We start from the raw sequence: 18,262 nt of genomic DNA, 5'->3' as shown, positions 1-18,262 counted from the left end.
CCCTCACTCAGCATTCTTCCCTTTGGTCTGTGGTTTTTATTCAGGTAATCTGGAAGAATTTCCATTTGATATTTCTTTTGTTCTCACTTGTTTTTGAACTCTTTTTTTTTTCTTTTCTTTTTTTCGGAGCTGAGGACCAAACCCAGGGCCTTGAGCTTGCTAGGCAAGTGCTCTACCGCCCCAACCCCTTTTTTTGAACTCTCTTTTTTTTTTTTTTTTTTTAAGATTTATTTATTTTCTATACAGCATTCTGCCTGCATATGTGACTGCAGGCCAGAAGAGGGCACCAGATCTCATCACAGATGGTTGTGAGCCACCATGTGGTTGCTGGGAATTGAACTCCGGACCTCTGGAAGAGCAGTCAGTGCTCTTAACCGCTGAGCCATCTCTCCAGCCCCTGTTTTTGAACTCTTGTGGTAGTTACTGGCCTTAGAAGTTTGTGCTCGCTTGGTCTCTCTCGGGCACCCTAAGACGCTGAGCATGGCTCTGACTGTGCTGACTGGGTTCCTGGCAGCCCTTGGTGAGACAAGATCTCCCAATGTTGAGGAGGCTGGCTTTGAACTCTTCATTCTCCTGTTTTGACCACCCTCACACTGGGTCACAGCCATGCCGGGCCACCTGGCTAATCAGGAAGTGTGAACTCTAATTGGGCCAGGTGCAGCTTGACTGGGGGTCTGGGGTTTGTGGGTCTCACTGGGGCAGCCTCCTTGTGCCTGACTTCCTGAGGAATTGCTGCGTGTGAGACAATCTCACTCGTATTTCTCTGAGCCCCCCCCCCCCCGCATCTTCTTTCTTGGACTCCAAGATTTATGTGAAAAACAGCACGCAGCCCCTCCCCTCGAGCCGGTCTGCGGTTTCCTGGCAGGGCTGTGATGTTGGGTTGGCTCCGTTTGTGGTGTGTCCTAGGGGAGTAGGTGAGGCTGCTTTAAGTGCTTATGAGTTTATCGCTGGGATTTATTCTTGCTGAGACTTGGGCCAGGACTGACCATCAAGGTGTGGACAGCTTTACTTTATTAAGTTTGTAAGCGGGCCTTGGAGGCCAGGTTTCTAATACAGCTTTCAGGAAGCTGAGGCAGAGGGATTAAAAATTCAAGGCTGGCTCCGGCTATAGAATGAGTTCAGGGTTAGCTCTTATCTCATAGGGAAAGGAGCCTGGGTGTAGCAAACCCGTTCTTTCTACCCGGTAGCGTGGTCTCAGACTGGGAAGTCACTAGGACCCTGGGATGGTGTCATCAGCGGTTAAACTACCGATAGAGTCTCAGAACCTGCGTCCCAATAGTGACATGAGCGGATGGACGGTCGCTGCCTTGGTCCCCCTGCTCTGCTGGTCAGGATGTCGAGGGACTTGGGGCAGCTGAGCAGTGATGGAAGACTTTCTCTGGGCAGGTCAAAGACTGCCTGTGATTCTGACCTGTCTCTGGGGCTTGTGCCATAGGTGGTAATTCTCTCTCCAGAGGAGAGGGACAGACCTAGCACCCAGTCACCTGGGCATAAACTTTTTCTTTTTTCTTTTTGGATGCATCACTCCCTTGGCCAAAAGCCAACTATATTTGTGTCCTGTGGGAAGGAAGGGCTGTAAATATATCCTACCCTCCAGAGCAGCGAGGGCAGGAGCCTCAGGTACCTGCCCTTGCCTGACCGGACACTGGTTAATGCTGCGCCCAGAGCTACTACTGGCTGCTGGTCAGCTCCAGTGCCTCCTGGCTGAGTGAGTGTGCTTCCTTTTTTTCCTTTTTTTTTTTATAATTTTATTTTTCTTGGTTATTTTATGTATTTACATTTCAAATGTTATCCTCTTTCCCCCCTCTCCCATACCCCCTCCAACCTCCCCCTATTTCTATGAGGATGCTCCCACTCCCACCCTCTCTAACTTCATTGCCCTGGCATTACCCTACATCGGGGAAACGAGCCTTCACAGGACCAAGAGCTTTCCCTCCTATTGTTGCTGGACAATGCCATCCTCTGCCACAGATGTGGCTGGAGTCATGGGTCCCTCCATGTGTACTCATTGGTTGGTGGTTTAGTCCCTGGGAGCTCTGGTGAGGTCTGGTTGGTTGATATTGTTGTTCTTCCTATGGGGTTGCAAACCCCTTCAGCTCCTTCAGTCTTTTCCTCCATTGGGGTCCTCTTGTTCAGTCCAATGGTGAGCTGCAAGAACCCTCATCTGTATCGGTTGGGCTCTGGCAGAACCTCTCAGGAGACATCCATATCTGGTTCTCTGAGTGTGCTTCCTTAAAGCCAGTGCAGGGCTATGGAGTTTAGACATCTCAGGTTCTGATTCTAGATCAAACTGCTTGTTCATAGAGGGGCTGGTAAGATGGCTCTGTCAATATAGCACAAACCTGATGAGTTCACTCCCTGGCTCTCACCCAGCGGGAGTCCTGCAGGCTGTCCCCTGACTGCAGTGACACCGGTAGTTCTGTACTTCCTCTAGGGTGGTGTGTGGCACCCGTAGTTCCTCTAGGGTGGTGTGTGACACCCGTAGCTCCTCTAGGTCATGTGACTGGGGAGTCTACTATGGGTTTGCTTGTTGAGCCCCTCACGCTCTGAAGAGAGGCAAATGCCCCTGCCCTTCCCAACTTCACTGTCAGAATGAGCGCTGTGAGTCACCCACCGTGTGGTTGCTGGGAATTGAACTCAGGACCTCTGGAAGAGCAGCCAGTGCTCTTAACCACTGAGCCATCTCTCCAGCCCACAGAGTTGGTTTTTTTTTTTTTTTTCCTGTTTTCATTTTCAGTTGGTTTCTTGTGAGGCATGATCCCACGAAGTCTGTAGTCTAGGGTGTCCTCGAACTTGGACAGATTCTCCTGCCTCAGTTTCCTTGGTGTTGAGATTACAGATGTGAGCCACCAGGCCAGCTTCAAGTTTTTGTTGGTGGGTGGCGCTTAAGGATCAAACCCGGACCTTGTACCTGGTAGGTGAGTTCTCTCCCATCGGGCTTTGGGCTTGGTTCCCAGTTCTTCCTGACTGATTGCTTTTGATTTTTTATTTATTTATTTATTTATTTTTTGTTTTTTTGAGACAAATTCTTGGTTTGTGGCCCTAGTTGGCCTTGACCTCCACAGTGCTTGTGTGTACGTCAGATTTAAACCTGTTTTGTATTTTTCGAGACAGGTCTCATTTGGTCGTCCAGGCTGGATTTGAACCTCCCCATTTGAACTGGGATGACAGGGGTAACCATCACAGCCCAGTTGAGGCATTTAAAAGTTAACTTCCATACACAACCTGTGTGGCCTTTCACTTGGCTGCAGAGGCAGGAGGACCGTGCGCTGGGGTCTTTTTAGGGCTGCTTCACCGTAGGAGAACAGGCTGGGTGTGAGTCTGCCTCTGTAGGCATAAGGGAAGGCTGGCTTTGCCACAGTGAATGGGTGGACCTGGGCGATTGGCTGTCTGAGCCGGCCACAGGGTATTGGAAGAACTGGGTGTGTCTTCCTTCTGGGCAAAGAGTAAACAGCTATGCAGAGGAGACTGTCGCCTCCTGAAGCTCACACTCCCCCCACACCCCCTTCAGAGACGCCTGGGCCACTGTGAGTCACTGTCTTCTGACAGCTGCCCAGCTGTCCCCAGTGATGAGGGAAGGGCTGGCCGGGACTCATGAGCCTGGCACCGGTGTTCGGGAATGTCCCATGTCCCAAACCTCTGAAGGGTCCAGGGCAGCCTCCTCTCAGATTCAGACTGCAGATGAATGGGGGCTCTGCCCCTGCTGTGCCGGTGTCTTGGGGATTACCAGTAGTACTCACTAGAGGGTAGAACGGGCTTCCAGAGACACTCCTGGAGTTGAAGATTGCTTGCCGGCTGCTTGAGGCGCCATATCGATCATGCGTGCATCTCAGCTGGTGTGTCTGAGATTGAGTGTCCAGGATGGGGAGATGGCGCAGTGGTTAGAGAACTGCCTGCTCTTCCAGAGGCTCTGGGTTCAATTCCTTGTTGTCACATGGTCTGCACAACCAACTGTAACCCCGGTTCCAGGGGATCAGTGTCCTCTTCTGGCCCCCACATTGTACTGCATGCTTATGATGCACATACATGCAAGCAAACAAAACACTGGTAAACATGACATAAAAGCAGATGAATAAACGTTTTAAAAAAGAAACAAGAGCTGGCCTAACAGCTAAGAGCAGTGCTCGCTCTTGCTGAGAACCCAGGCTTGATTCTCAGTGCCCGCGTGGTGCCTCACCACCTTCAGCGGCTCCTGTCTCAGGGGATCCAATGTGTGGTCTCATCAGGCACAGTCATGGTGCACAGATCTACATGCAGGCAAGACACTGTACACATTAAAATAAATGAATCTAAAAAGGGGGGTTGGGCAGACAGGTGTTTCCTGCAGTCACCACACCGCAGTGGCTGAGTCCAGGGCCCGCCTGGACAGACAGGCGTCTGTGCCTGAATCTGAAACCACGTGTGCATGGGTGGAGGGGTGACCTGAGTGTCCAGAGTTCATCTGTCATCACCAAGCTCATGGCCTGGTCCTGTGACTAGACTACGAATCTGCCCCTGAGGCCCTTGTGGGTGTCCAGTTTCACTTGCTGGCCCCTTGTCTGTGCCCAGGGCCAACTCTGCTGTCTGTGTGGGACTTCCTCTGGGACACACATCAAGGGAGAGAGACATTTGGGGACAGTGACACTAAGTCCCCAGTGGCTGCAAGATGGGGCCATCTGCAGCCAGCAGCTGTGTTGCAGGCTGGCCTTACTGGGTGGAAGTCTGTGACCCGAGGCTACAGCCCTGCGATAGAACCGTGACGGGTGGAACCCAGTGAATTGCCTGTAGTCCTGGCTGGCCTGGAACTCGCTCTGTAGACCAGGCTGGCCTGGAACTCACAGGGGTCACTTGCCCCTGTCTTCCGAGTACTGGAATCCAAGGTGTGAGCAGCCACACCTGTTAAAATATGAGGAATCTTTTTCCCCCTTAACACCTCTAGCCCCCTTTGATGTATCTCCCTTTTTTCTTGTAGGCGAACCCAGGCTTGCTTAAGTCACTATGTAGCCGTATGTTGACCTCGGATCTGTAGGTTATCCTCCTGCCTCAGAGCCAACATACTAGGATTACAGCAGTGCTAGCATCTCTCTTTTCTTTTCTTTTTTTTTTTAAATTGGATATTTTTATTTACATTTCAAATGCTATCCCCTTTCCCAGTTTCCCCTCCAGAAACCCGCTATCCCTTCCCCCCACCCCTGCTTCTGTGAGGGTGCTCTCCCACCCACTGGCTCCCTGCCTAGCAACTCTTTTCTTTCCTGTCCCTACCCCCACCCCCCAATAGGGCTCAGCCATGTGTTTCTGGTTGTCCCCGGCCTCAAGCTCATAGAGCTCTGTTCTCTGGTCTCTGTCCCAAGGGCTGGGATCAAAGGTGTTCACCATCACACCTGGCCTGGCCTGCCTTCTCTTTTGTGTATTCCTGGCTGTCCTGGACCTAGCTCTGTAGACCAGGCTGGCCTTGAACTCACAGAGCTCTGACTGCCTCTGCCTCCACAGTACTGGGATTAAAGGTGTGCGCCACCACTGCCTGGCCTTTTTGTTTTTGTTTTTTTTTAATTTTTCTTTTTCTTTTTTTAAAGATTTATTTATTTTATTTATATGAGTACATTGCAGCTGTCTTCCAACACACACCAGAAGAGGGCATCGGAGCCCATTATCGATGGTTGTGAGCCACCATGTGGTTGCTGGGATTTGAACTCAGGACCTCTGGAAGAGCAGTCAGTGCTCCTAACCACTGAGCCATCTCTCCAGCCCTATTTTTTTTTAACCATTTAAACTTTCTGTAGTATTTGAAGTGAACTGACAGGTTTTATTTTGCTTTGCTTTTTATTTATTGGAGTAAAAATATACGTAACAGCTTGGGCATGGAGGCACCTTCTTGAGATCAGAACGCTAAGGGGACGGAGGTTTGAGGCCAGTCTGCTGATTGTAAGGCCATGCCTCCAGAAACCCACACATGTTCATCTCTAAGTCCAGTTTCCCTTGGGTGTCTGCGCTCAGTTCCGGGATGGCAGGCCCATCCTTGAAGTACATTTGTCAGCTTGTCCTCCCCAGAACTGTCCCTGCAAACTGAGGCAGTGTCTTAGGGTTTAACTGCTGTGAGCAGACACCATGACCAAGGCAACTCTTATAAGGACATTTAATGGGGGACTGGCTTACAGGTTCAGAGGTTCAGTCCAGAGCTCATGCACACACCCTCCCAGGGTTTGTCTCTTGCTGTGTTGCCTTTTGTCGGAAACATGGTAGCATCTGGGAAGGTATGGTTGAGGAGGAGCTGAGAGTTCTACATCTTCATCTGAAGGCTGCTAGCAGAATACTGGTTTCCAGGCAGCTAGGAGGAGGGTCTTAAAGCCTAGGCCCACAGAGACACACCCACCCCAAAGGCCACACCCACCCCAACAAGGTCACGCCCACCCCAACAAGGCCACACCTCCTAATAGTGCCACTCCCTGGGCGGAGCAAATGCAAACCACAGGCAGTGGGGGGGGAGTGTTCAGTGTTGCCCCCGCAGCCCCCCCTCATTTTGCTCGTGTCTATGAAAGTGATGCTCCAGGGTTCAGAAGCAGAATCTCATGGTGTTTGTAGCCCATCGGTTTACACGGTGTCAGGTCCTCAAAGACTGTCCACGTAGTGTAGGTCAGAGAAATTTCTCTGCATGTCTGTGCCAGGATTTACCGACCTCTCACAGATCCAGATCCTCAGTGTTCTGCTGCTGTGAGGGGCATATACACAAGGAACATGGCATCTCTGGAGATCCTGCTGTCAGTTCCCCGGGCCTGAGCCTGGCTGCAGAGTGCTGGGCCAGGGTGAGTCTAAGTTGAATTTCCTGTGGGCCCGCCACACTGCAGGTTTGTAGTTTGCCTGCTCTCCGCTCATGCACACACCCTCTCGGGGTTTGTCCCTTGCTGTGCTGCCATTTGTGGGGTAGGCGCTGCTCAAAGAGAATTACTTATACCACTTCACTACAGCGAGAGAAACCACCAACCTGCAGTGCTAAATACATTCCTTAAGGAGCACTGTGCACGGGGCTGGGATGGCTCAGGGTTCCATCCCTAGCTCCGTGCAAAAACAAAAACCCAAACCAGGTTGGCGTGCTACCTTCAGCCCTCTTGGCTGAGCTTGACTCAGAACGACAGCGAGCGCTTGTTAGCTTTTCTGGAAGCGGGAGAGGGGACCACCTAGCTGCTGTCCAGGGTCTGGTACGGGAGCTAAGCTAAGGGCATCTTGTTTTGATGATTTGTGGGCAGGTTGCACAACAGTGCCAGGATGTGGGATTGGTTGTTCTTCGCCCTCTGTGGACAGGAGGAGCGGTGGGGTCAGAATGACTCCGCTTTTTCACTGACGGTGGGTAAGAAGGAAAAACCCACAGTGGCTCAGTGCCTTCCAGTAGCGCAGCACAGACCGGCAGCTCTCAGTTCTGACGCGGTTAGGCTGTGGAAGAATCAGACTGAGTCACTGCTCTTCAGTGACGTGAACGAAGAGACTGCTTGTGATGGGAGCACGGTGCGGAACTGCATCAGTCAGATGGTGCAGGAGGAAAGCAGTCCCAGCCCGCTGGTCTCTGGAGCAGACCTGGGGTCTCTGAAGGTGGATGGGGAGCTCTGGTTGTAGCCTTCGCCTGGGCTTGACCACGCTCGGCCCAGTCTGAGAGTCAGTGTTACTGAGGGGCAGCTGCTCATGCTCAGAACTTCAGAACACGCGAGATGACGTCACCCAGGCAACGCTGCGGTGGGCAGACCCGGGAGCATTCATCAGGCCGCCTGCGTGCTGCCCTCTCGTCTAGATATGCTCCAGCTGACCCACATGCTGCTAAATGCTGCTCTGATCCAGCCCTGCTCGCTGCGTGGTGTGCCTCAGAACCCACTCCCAGTCCCTACAGCCACCACCATTGGTCAGGACCCCAACCCCCCAGTCTGGCTGCCCCAGGCTTGGGGGATGGCTGCATGGGCAGTTATTTTTACCCTTACAGCTTTTGCTGAGTTAGGGATGGCTACTTTCCTGTTTCAGCCTAGCTTCTTTTTATTTTTGAGACATCTTATACTGTGGCCCAGGCTAGCTTGGAATTCACTCTTTAGCCCAGGCTGGCCCCTGACTCCATGTGCATGCAGCTCAGGATGACTTTGAACTTCTGATCCTTTTGCCTTTGTCTTCCAAGTGCTGGGATAGCTACATCGCTTGGTTTGTGCCCTGCTGGGAATTGAATCCTGGGCCTTGGATATGCCAGGCTCCTCTAACTGAGCTACATCCCTAGCACAAATTACACTTTTTTGAGAGTAAAGAAAGCACCAGTAAAAAGCAGAGAGCTGGATGTAAGTGTCTGGGGCTGCCCTGGTCTACTACAGAGTGAGGCTATCTCACAGAAATAAAGGACAAAGTAAAACAAATGTCACAGTGTTTGGTGTCCTGGGGCTCTGGCTTAGTGGTGATTGGCAGAAAGGTCTTTCGTGTCGTTTTCCCAGGGGTATTCAACTATTACTGTGAGCTTCACAATCTTATAGGACAGTCTTGCTGCCATCCCACAATAACGATTTCCTACGTTTAGTTCGCAAACTTAAATCATGGTTGGTAGTGATCAGATTTCCTCTTTGAGGTTTGGCTGGTGCCTGGATCAAATCTGTTGGCGTTTCTTTACAAAGGGCTGAGTCACATAGTGTTTCTCTGTGATAATCAGGTGGGCATCTAAATGTCCCCCAGCCTGTGGTTACCCCATATAGGGTAGCTTGGACATTGGAGCTCTCCGGCTTTGGAAGGCAGTTCCTACAGATAAGTTGTAGGCCTGAGGAACTGAGCCCAGGCAGCTTCAGGGGCTCAGGTTAGACAGCGTGAAGAACTGGCGCTGCCCGCACTGTGCGAACCTGCTTTGCAGCGAGACCCAGCACAGCTGTGTCTGGTAGTCAGTTCCGGTTCTTCCTGGCACGGTTGGCAAGGACGCCTCCAAGGCAGTCAAGTTCCAGGTTTCTCTGGACCCACGTCGAAACCTTCGTCTCAGTCCCTCCCTCCTCAGCTGACTTAACAGGAATCACTCAGCTGCAGCAATCAATCACAAGGGTAGACTGCTGGCTCAGCACATCTGAGGTTGTAATTGGGCTGTGGAGGTAGGATGGCTGTCCGGAAGGTGGTGAGCCAGAGACACACGGCTGAGATGCCCATGTCCTGACCCTGCTGACCCAGGGCCACTTCCTGCCTCTCCTGTACATTGGTCTACAAGCATCCTTCCCTCCAGTTGGAACTGCTGAGTAGGCCGGGCCTTACAGACAGCGGCCCAATCCCTGTGCTGTGCTGGAGAGATGAGCTCACCGGTGGCATGTGCCAAGGTGAGTGGCTTTGGAGCCAGACTGTGACCCCCGTGTGACTCAGTCTCCAAGTTTATTCACACACACGCCCTCCAGTGCTGGGACCTTGCCTGAATCTTCCCCCTGGAGGGGACGGCCAGACACAGCTGAGAGAGGATGCTTAGTGGTATTGCACTCTGGGACCTGGGGTGGAGGGAGGAAGCTTGTGGAGCCCCTGTCTCCGCCAGAGCTGCCCAGAGAACCTCCTGGATGCAAGCCTCAGACAGCCCATGAGTCCCAGCAGGATCCCTCCATCCAGAGCATGGGGCTAGGGGCATCTGTGACCGAGGGGGAAAGACCAGTCTCGGGATTTCAGAACTGAGAGTTTGGTATTGGAGACCCCTTTCCGGTGCACCACTGTACCACTTCCTGTTCTAGGCAGCCAGTTTCCTGCCTCAAGGCAAGGCTGGAGTCCTGACAGGGAGGTAGGTCACTGTGAACATCTGATAAGGTTGTGCTATGAACCTGCCTGTGGCGGGACACTGGAAGTGTGAGCTCTCAAGAGCTGTCTCCGGGGTCCATGGCTTTCTTTTTTTTTTTTTTTTTTTTTAAAGATTTATTTTTATGAGTACACTATAGCTGTCCACAAACATACCAGAAGAGGGCATCAGATCCCATTACAGAGGGTTGTGAGCCCCCATGTGGTTGCTGGGATTTGAACTCAGGACCTCTGGAAGAGCAGACAATGCTCTTAACCACTGAGCCATCTCTCCAGCCCTCCATGGCTTTCTTATACCCTGTGCTCACTACTAAGGGGCACCGGCTTCGCTTTGGTCCTGGGTCCCACTGTTGGCTCATGGTCCTTTGTTCCGGTCACATGACCTCTGTGCCTCAGTGCTAACAGAGAGGACTTGGGTTTTCCAAGATGTCCTGGCCGAGGGTCCTGGCTCACCCTTGGGATGGCACTGTGGATGGAGCCTGCTCAGTGGTGAGGGCTGTTTCAGTTAACTGCTGGTTGTCCCCCTTTCCCCCAACCTGAGACCCGGGGCCGGGGGCTGGCTGGCACTTGGTTGAGGTGTGTTGGGTGTGGGGTGGGGCTGTGACTGGATGAAGGTGACACGCACCAGGGGGTTGGTGACCGCTGGGGGTGGTGGAGGAGGTAAGAGGGTGCTAAGCGCCTTTGTGTGGATGTGGTGTTAGAAATGGGTCTTCAGTGTCAAGAAAATCACCATATTGTGCAAAGTACCCAGAGATGGACGAAGATTCCCTTCTGCAGAAGTGTTTGTAGGTAGCACTTGGCTTTTATTCCTAAGTCAAAGAAAGATCCTACCTCTCACTCTGAGTGGTCAGAGCTCGGCCTCACCCTCTCACACCATTGGCTAACTTAAAGGGACATCTATTAGCAGAACACCCTTCCCTGGCCCTTCTGCAGCCTTGGCTCTGCTTTGATCAAAGTGCAGACTGGGGAGGGATTTCTGCCAGATACCTCTTTACAGAGTTCCCTGAAGATGGGACGACCTTTGTAACCCCCTGACAGAAAGGACAGTGCATTCCACTTGCACTTCCCTCAGTGGGACGAGGGACATTGGGGGCTGCTCTCCAGAGTCTGTGGTAAGGACAGGTCCAGCCATACTAGGTATTAAGTAGGCCTCTGGCCATCTGGGACCTAACACCAGTGTCGCAGACCTCATAAAGGTGTGAATGGGCACCGTCTCCAGAGTTCCGAGTCCTCATCTCATTGTACAGTTAGGTTGCTGGACCACAGCAGAGCGCACGGGAGCGGTGGGCGGCCCTCACTGAAGCCCAGTAGGGGCATCATTTGTGAGCCAGCGGAGAGGTCACACAGTGGAGGCAGACTCCTACTGATGAGGGTGTGTCAGCCCGGCGAGTCCCCCACCTGTCACAGTCGTCATCTCTGCTGCTTTGTGACTTCTTGGTTGTACATCTAGTGTGTTTCTTGTTGCAGAGTATGGCGTTTGTGAGAACCTGCGGAAGCTGGAGATCACAGGCGTGTCTTGCCGGGACGTCTATGCCAAGCGTGAGTCCGTCCTCTGTCTTCTGCACCCTTGCCTTAGTACCAGGGCTCAGCAGGTGGCAGCAGCCATGACTGTCGGTGAGGCTGATGCTTGCTGCTGTCCTGGACACACTCCTTTCAAGTTCATTCTTTAAAGTTTGTTTGTTTGTTTGTCTTTTTAATTTAATATATGAGTATCTGCAAGTACACCTGTGTGCCAGAAGAGGGCATCGGGTCCCATTACAAGATGGGTGTGAGCCACCATGTGGTTGCTGGGAATTGAACTCAGGACCTCTGGAAGAGCAGTCAGTGCTCTTAACCACTGAGCCATCTCTCCAGCTCCTTTTAAGTTCATAATGGTTAAAGGCATCCAGGGCCTGCATTTCTATTTAACCTCTGTTTTACTTGGGTGCTGCCGGGGATTCGGTGCTAGGCAAATGCTCTCTTTGTGACCCACATCCCAGCCCATATATTCTGTTGTAACATATATGACAATTGTGTGAATCTGTGGGACACAACAACCTCAGTACACGTACACAACGTACACTGACCAGGTCAGGGTGAACGGCGTATCCATTACCCCAAACATTTATATCCTGCTGGGAGCATTTGCGGTTCTGTGTCAGTGTGAACAGTTGTCTGCTGTGCTGTAACTCCTGCCCACTGGCAGCCGGCCCCTGTTACAGAGACGAGCTGAGAGTGTGGGCTGGGTAGGAACACGCCCACCTTCTGGAGTTGAGCTGGGCCTGCAGGAATGGAGAAGTTGGTTGAATTCTCCCATCAGCTCCCTCAGTTCACAGAGTGGCTGCCTCTGCTTACCCTCCCCATCCTTCTGCAGTTCCCATTCCCTCTTCTGTGATCGTCAACCCTGGTCTTGGTTCCCGTTAGCTCCTTCACTTCCCAGAGTCTTGTCCTCCAAGCACTCAGAATCCTTGTCCCTGTTAGCCTCTCTCCAGAACCTGTGGGGCTCATATTGTCCCACCCTGTGGTCAGGTGGCTGCCTGACCCTTGTCATTACAAGCCAACAGCACAGCTTGCCCCTTAGGAGCGCCAGCAGCCTCGTCCTCACAGGGACATAGCTGTGGACATTGGCCAGGTGTCCTGCGACAGCTCACGGAGTACACACGGATAGTGCACCTCCGTCCTGTGGGAGAACCGCCCTGGTTACAGTGCCTGGGGACGGTGTCGTGTGGTAGAGGCAGACCGGTGAGGGCAGTGGAGTTCTGTGTTTGGCTCTGTGACTGCTGCGGCTGCAGAACCTGCTTCTTAGCACCTGGGTGTTTGTTTTGCATTGGCCAGAGCATACCTCAGTGGTGAGTCTCGTTGAAGTATGGGAGCTGAGATTTTGAAAGTCTGCAAACACTCTTAAACCTGGGACTGATGGCCGAGGAGAGTCAGCCTTAGTCCCTGAACAGGTGGGTGAGCCGGCCAATCTGAAGTCAGCAGTGACAGCTGTGATGCCTTAAAATAGACATCATGAGGCCGTGGCTCTGGAGGGACAGAACCCTGCAGGACCCTAGGGGCCTGTCAGCCACACTGCCTTCCTACTTCTGGATCCCAGCGAGCTGTGACAAGGGAATGAGGGAGCCCCAGCGGCCACCTGAGTTTATGGCTGCAGTAAACAGGGAGACTTGCCCCACAGTGTGCTCTGCAGCCACCTTGGTCAGTCCGGCGCAGGCTGACCCCAGAAGTAGGAGGAGGACAAGGACAGCGGGTCACATGGCAACCGCTCACACGTGAGGGGACCCTCAGCCTTTCCTGCTGTGTCCATTCAGGTATAAACCCTCGTGTGAAGTCAGGACGCTTCATGAAAATTCTTCCTGATTACGAACACATGGAGTACAGAGATGTGTACACCTGCCGTACGTACCTCACGCCCTGCGCCATGGCTGCTGCTGTCGCTGCATGGGCGAGCGTGCGCAAGCTCGCTTCCCAGCCCTGGGAGGTGCTGTCCCCAGCCTTTTCTTTACTCTGCTGCAGCTGTGGTGGTCGTGCTGAGTGGTAGCCTAGGCTCTCTGTGTGTGGGCTGCGTTTCCACAGTAGCTTCTAGGATCTTGGGCAACACTGTAGAAGTTAGGCCTGGCTCTTTCTGCCCCCCAGCCCCATGCTCCCAGAAATAAGACCCAGACTCAAAGTATATTTTCAAATACCTTGGCATAGAGCTAGGCTTTTCTGTGACTAGAATCATAACTTAGGGTAACCCATTTATTTTGATCTGTGTTCTGTCATGAGGCCGGTTACCTGTGCTCAGGTACTGCGTGTCTGTCTCTTCACATCTTCCAGGACAAATCTCCTCAGCCTGGCTCTATCCCAGAATCCTTTCTGCCTCCCGGATGTTCCAGTTTTATTTCCCGCCTAAGCCTTAGGCCGTAGGGTTTTTGATTGACAGGTGATGCATCCATACATCACCTGCAAGGTGCTCTCTCTCTCACCACAGCGCATTTGCTGTAAAAGTCAGGTAGAGCAGAGAGCAGAAGGCCGTGCAGAGGCCTCTAAGGCTCCTCCATTTAAAAGGACACGTGACTGGGTTCAGTGCCACGTGCCTGTCAGCCTAGCACTCAAGAGGCTGAGGCAGGAGGATTGCTGTGAGTTCTGGGATAGCTTGAGGAATAGAGTAGAACTACCGTCAAAAACAAAAAAAGATCTACCCCCCCCCAAGAAAAGACCCCCAGAAGAAATGTAAACCAATCTCTACATTTGCCAGTTCATTATGTGAGCGCACAGAAAATTCCTGTGTGGTGTGCCGTGCCTCCCCTCCCCATCCCCCTGTCAGATGAGGGGTGGATGACCACGCTGCACTCACTTGGTTACCTGAACTGACTCCATCCAGTCATGTCCCCTCCAGGTTCCGATTGTGGCGTGTGTGCACACAAACAAGTAAAAAAATAATGGAGTTTTAAAAAGCCACCTGCCTTCCCTCTCTGACAGTGAGAGGCTTTCTTTGATGCCGTGAGGATGGGAGAGAGGATTTCAGCTGTTAAGAAAGATCAGAGCTGGAATGGCCTTGCCTGCCGTCCCAGCTCTTGGTGGAGGCAGGAGAATTGCGTTCAAGGCCGGCTTTGGCTATATCGTAAGTGTGAGACGAGTCCTGTTTCCCACAACCCCCAAACAAACAAGTTGTGAGTGACCTTTTCCTATCTGTCCAACAAAAGCAATGACAAACTCGTGACATTTCCCAGAGCGCTGTCAAGGTCTGGACACCAGGTTTCAGCTCCCCATGGGGACAGTCCCAGCTTTGTGACATGTTGCCTTTGTCTGGTGTGCTCCAGGGCGGTGTGTGGGCACTCTGAGTAACTGCTAACACGCACCTTTGCTTACACTGGCTGGCACACAGATGGACTGACTGCCAAGGTCATGACAGGGTACGGGAAGACCCGGGCATGGCTTGAGCTTGGGAGTGCTGGTGGTTTGCAGAGTGGAGCACTTCCTACACGGTGTTGGGCAGGGTTTCTAGAACACCGTGTCCTGGGCGCAGCAGCTCTCCCTTCTGAGCAGAGAGCAGCAGGTCCTGCCAGCCCCATGAACAATGGGCCCCACGCAGGGCCACACGGGATTCTTCTGGAACTGCCTGGACACCCAGCCCTCTCAGGGGTCTGTGAAGATCGTAGAGCCTTCTCCCTCATTACTGGGAGGTGTGCCGAGTGCCTGGATTTTCAGCCTCCTGTTTGGCGGGCCCTGTTACTTGTCAGTGGCAGGGTGGCAGTGGCTGTCCAGCCAAGGTTTGAGTACATTTGAGTCACGAAGCACGTGGTAGGGGCATCCCTGGTGGTGAGCCTCTGGTAGCCCATGGCGTGCCAGAAAAGAAGAAAACAAGGCCCACACCTGACCTTTGCCCTCTCACCTCTGGCTTCCAGGCACATCACAGCATCTGGGCTTTCAGTGAGCTCTCTCACCAGCCTGCCACAGGAAGGCTTTGGGACCTGGCCCTACCTGGGTTCTCATCACACACAGGGGCTGCTGCCTGAGGTGGGACTTGTGCGTACAGGCCTATGGGCCCCAGACCTCTGAGCTGGATGGGTTGAAAAGAACTGAGACGTGCCCTGAGGTTAGGAGTGTCCCAGGCAGACTCAGGGTAGGACAGGTCTGTGGAATGGCGGTGTAATAGAGTATTCAGGGACACCTCTATCTTTGGATGGAGCTGTTGTCTGTCCTTCCTTGTGGTCACTTGGGGTGACTGTGGGTGTCAGATGATGCTCCAGAGGTCTGAGGCAGGGGCCGGACGGAGGACAGGGAGGGACTCGGTAATGGGACGTGATGGCCCCGGAGATCCCTGGGCTGCCCATTGGAGTGTGGTGGGAATCCCCTACAGAGCTCCAGACCCTCCCCTCCCCCAAGGAGCCACTAACACTGCCGCCTGCAGACGCTCAGGGTGAGCTCTCTGTGCACCACGGACTGCTGGCTGCCACTCAGTGACTAGGACAAGGCAGGACTATTGGTTACATTTTTCCTTTGGACAGGAGGGAAGCGTGGGGCCACTCCCAGGCTCGCCCAGGGTCTGCAGAGAGACCTGAAGACAGCTCACTCAGTTCTTTTTTTTTTTTTTAAACGTGAGCACACTGTAACCATCTTCAGACACACCAGAAAGAGGGCACTGGATTTCATTACAGATGGCTGTGAGCCACCATGTGGTTACTGGGAATTGAACTCAGGACCTCTGGAAGAGCAGTCAGTGCTCTTAGCCACTGAGCCATCCCTCCAGCCCAACTCATGTCTTTTCCATCACGGGTGGGAGCCGTGTTTTGGAGTTGTGCTGGTTTTCTGAATATTGCTGAACTGGCCTTGTTCCGGGTGAGCCCGGGCTGACACTCTGGACAGCACAGGACTTGCCCTGGGAGGCAGGTTGGTTCAGTGGACTTTGTAGGCTATAGACTGACTGCTGGGAGAAGCGGCTTGTTTCTTGTCTGGGTGTCTAGCTCTCTCACTGGTGTGAGCTGAAGGGAGGGGGCTGGCTTCTTCCTCCCAGGGTTTATGGGTAACTTAATGCCTCACCAGATGGAGTCGTCCACTACAGGTCATCCCTCTTCCCGAAACACTCAGTCACTAATGTTTGTGATTGCAGTTTTTTTTTTTTTCCTCAAATGATTCTGAGATGGGTGATTTCGCCAGTGTTTCTCTTTTACATTATTTTTCAACCGGAATTGCTGGCATTAAGAAGCTGTGGTCCCTGAGGTCAGTGCACCTACAGTGTGTGTGTGTGTCCTTGTAGTTCTTTGGAAACGGCTGGTGGCATCACAGGCTAAACCAGCTCCACACTTACTGGAGCTGTGAGAAAGTGACTGGTGTCTGATGCATTCAGAGTAAGATGTCCACATTAGCGTTCCTTGCACCTGGCCCTCCCCTACGCTGTCGTCTGTGTGAGTTCTGTGCGTGTCCCCGAGCTGCTTGTCAGTAGCTCAGGTGTGAGCATCAGTCACGGCTGTTTCACTGTGTCTAAAAGTCTGAGAGCCTGTGCCTGAGCCGGTGACCCACGCCTTGTCTTTAGAACCCCTGTGATGGTCTTTGGCTGGACCTGGGGGTGATGGTGGCAGTTCTTTAAGGGTCTCCAAAGGCTGTGCTGTCCTTCTGCCTGAATCCCACGCCTAGGCCTCTGGTCCCTATCCCTCTGTGGTCCTGCCTCGTTAACCTGAGTGTGAGCTGTGCTCAGCCCCTGTCTGTGACCCCACGGCCTTCAGGAGCACCCTGCTTCACCTATCTGCCACTCTGTAAACAGAAACAGTGGCCGTGGTGACAGGCACAGGCTGGACTGTCAGGCTCATGGTGGAAGTGTTTCCTCTGCCCCAGGAGCATGCTGGGTAACTGTGTCCCTCCTCTCCCAACAGTGCTTCACCGGTACAGACACATTTTGGGGCTGTGGCAGCCAGATATTGGGCCGTATGGAGGATTGCTGAACGTCGTGGTGAGTGGGAACCTCACGGTGGTTCTTTTTTTTTTTTTTTTTCTTTTTCTTTTTTTTTGGAGCTGGGGACCGAACCCAGGGCCTTGCGCTTGCTAGGCAAGTGCTCTACCACTGAGCTAAATACCCAACCCCTCGAGGTGGTTCTTATGTAGGAAGGAAGTGCCCACAGTGGAGACAGGGTTTCCTTTCAGGGCCAGATATTACTTTCCAAGTGAACAGAGATTTATTGTAAGCAGGCTTCTGGGCTTCTGTCTGTGCCCCTGGTCTGTTTAAGAGCCACGGGGCCCTCAGCTCCTGTATGAAGAAGCTGCAGGCTCATGTGTGAGGACACAGGCTTTGATGTACACTTGTTGACTGAGAGAGCACCCTTCCTGACCTGACAGCTGTCTCCCTGCTGCAGGTGGATGGACTCTTCATCATCGGGTGGATGTACCTGCCTCCTCATGACCCCCACGTTGGCGACCCCATGCGATTCAAGCCCCTATTTAGGATCCATCTGATGGAGAGGAAGTCGGCCACGGTGGAGTGTATGTACGGCCACAAAGGGCCCCACAATGGCCATATCCAGGTAGAGGAAAGCTGGGTCGCTGTGGCGTGACGTGCATGTGTGGTGAAGGGCTGCCTCCCTTTGGCTGTCACAGCCCTAGTGCCATCCTGCTGGGTGCCAGGCACCGTCAGCAGCAGCCTGTCACAGCTCTCCCATGATCCTGTGGCTGCAGGCTGTGGGTTGTCCAGCTCAGTGGGGTGGAGGAAGGGTCTTCCCCACACTGTGTGAGGCTGTGTGAAAATGGGGTTTGCCAGAGCCCACGGGAACATTGTCTCTGTCTCTGTCTCTGTCTCTCTGTCTCTCTGTCTCTCTCTCTCTCTCTGTCTCTCTGTCTCTCTGTCTCTCTCTCTCTCTCTCGGAGCTTTGCTGCTCTCCCCTCAGGGTAGCTTCTTTCCTTCCCGTTGGCTGGACAGGTTTGGGGATCAAATTCACATCTTCAGGCTTGGTTGATTGTGACAAGTGCCTCAACCTTCCAAGCCATCTTACTGGCCCCTTAAAAAATTTATTGGGGTTGGGGATTTAGCTCAGTGGTAGAGCGCTTGCCTAGCAAGCGCAAGGCC

The 18,262-nt window shown here is 52.9% G+C and overlaps 1 protein-coding gene across 2 annotated transcripts in view; it reads left to right on the top strand.

Annotated features, from left to right (window-relative positions):
* Fbxo31 (F-box protein 31) overlaps nt 1-18,262 on the top strand; it is a 31,238-nt gene that overhangs the window by 2,377 nt on the left and 10,599 nt on the right. The window contains exons 2-5 of one of the 2 annotated variants that reach the window (NM_001414926.1): nt 11,212-11,283; nt 13,035-13,121; nt 17,079-17,155; nt 17,556-17,723. In NM_001414926.1, coding sequence (NP_001401855.1) covers nt 11,212-11,283; nt 13,035-13,121; nt 17,079-17,155; nt 17,556-17,723 — 404 coding nt within the window. The remainder of the gene's footprint in view (nt 1-11,211; nt 11,284-13,034; nt 13,122-17,078; nt 17,156-17,555; nt 17,724-18,262) is intronic. The other variant, NM_001044259.3, reaches the window with a different exon arrangement.

This window comes from Rattus norvegicus, chromosome 19 (assembly GCF_036323735.1).
Source record: "Rattus norvegicus strain BN/NHsdMcwi chromosome 19, GRCr8, whole genome shotgun sequence".
Classification (NCBI taxonomy): Eukaryota; Metazoa; Chordata; class Mammalia; order Rodentia; family Muridae; genus Rattus; species Rattus norvegicus.
This window is presented reverse-complemented; position numbering and strand designations above follow the sequence as displayed.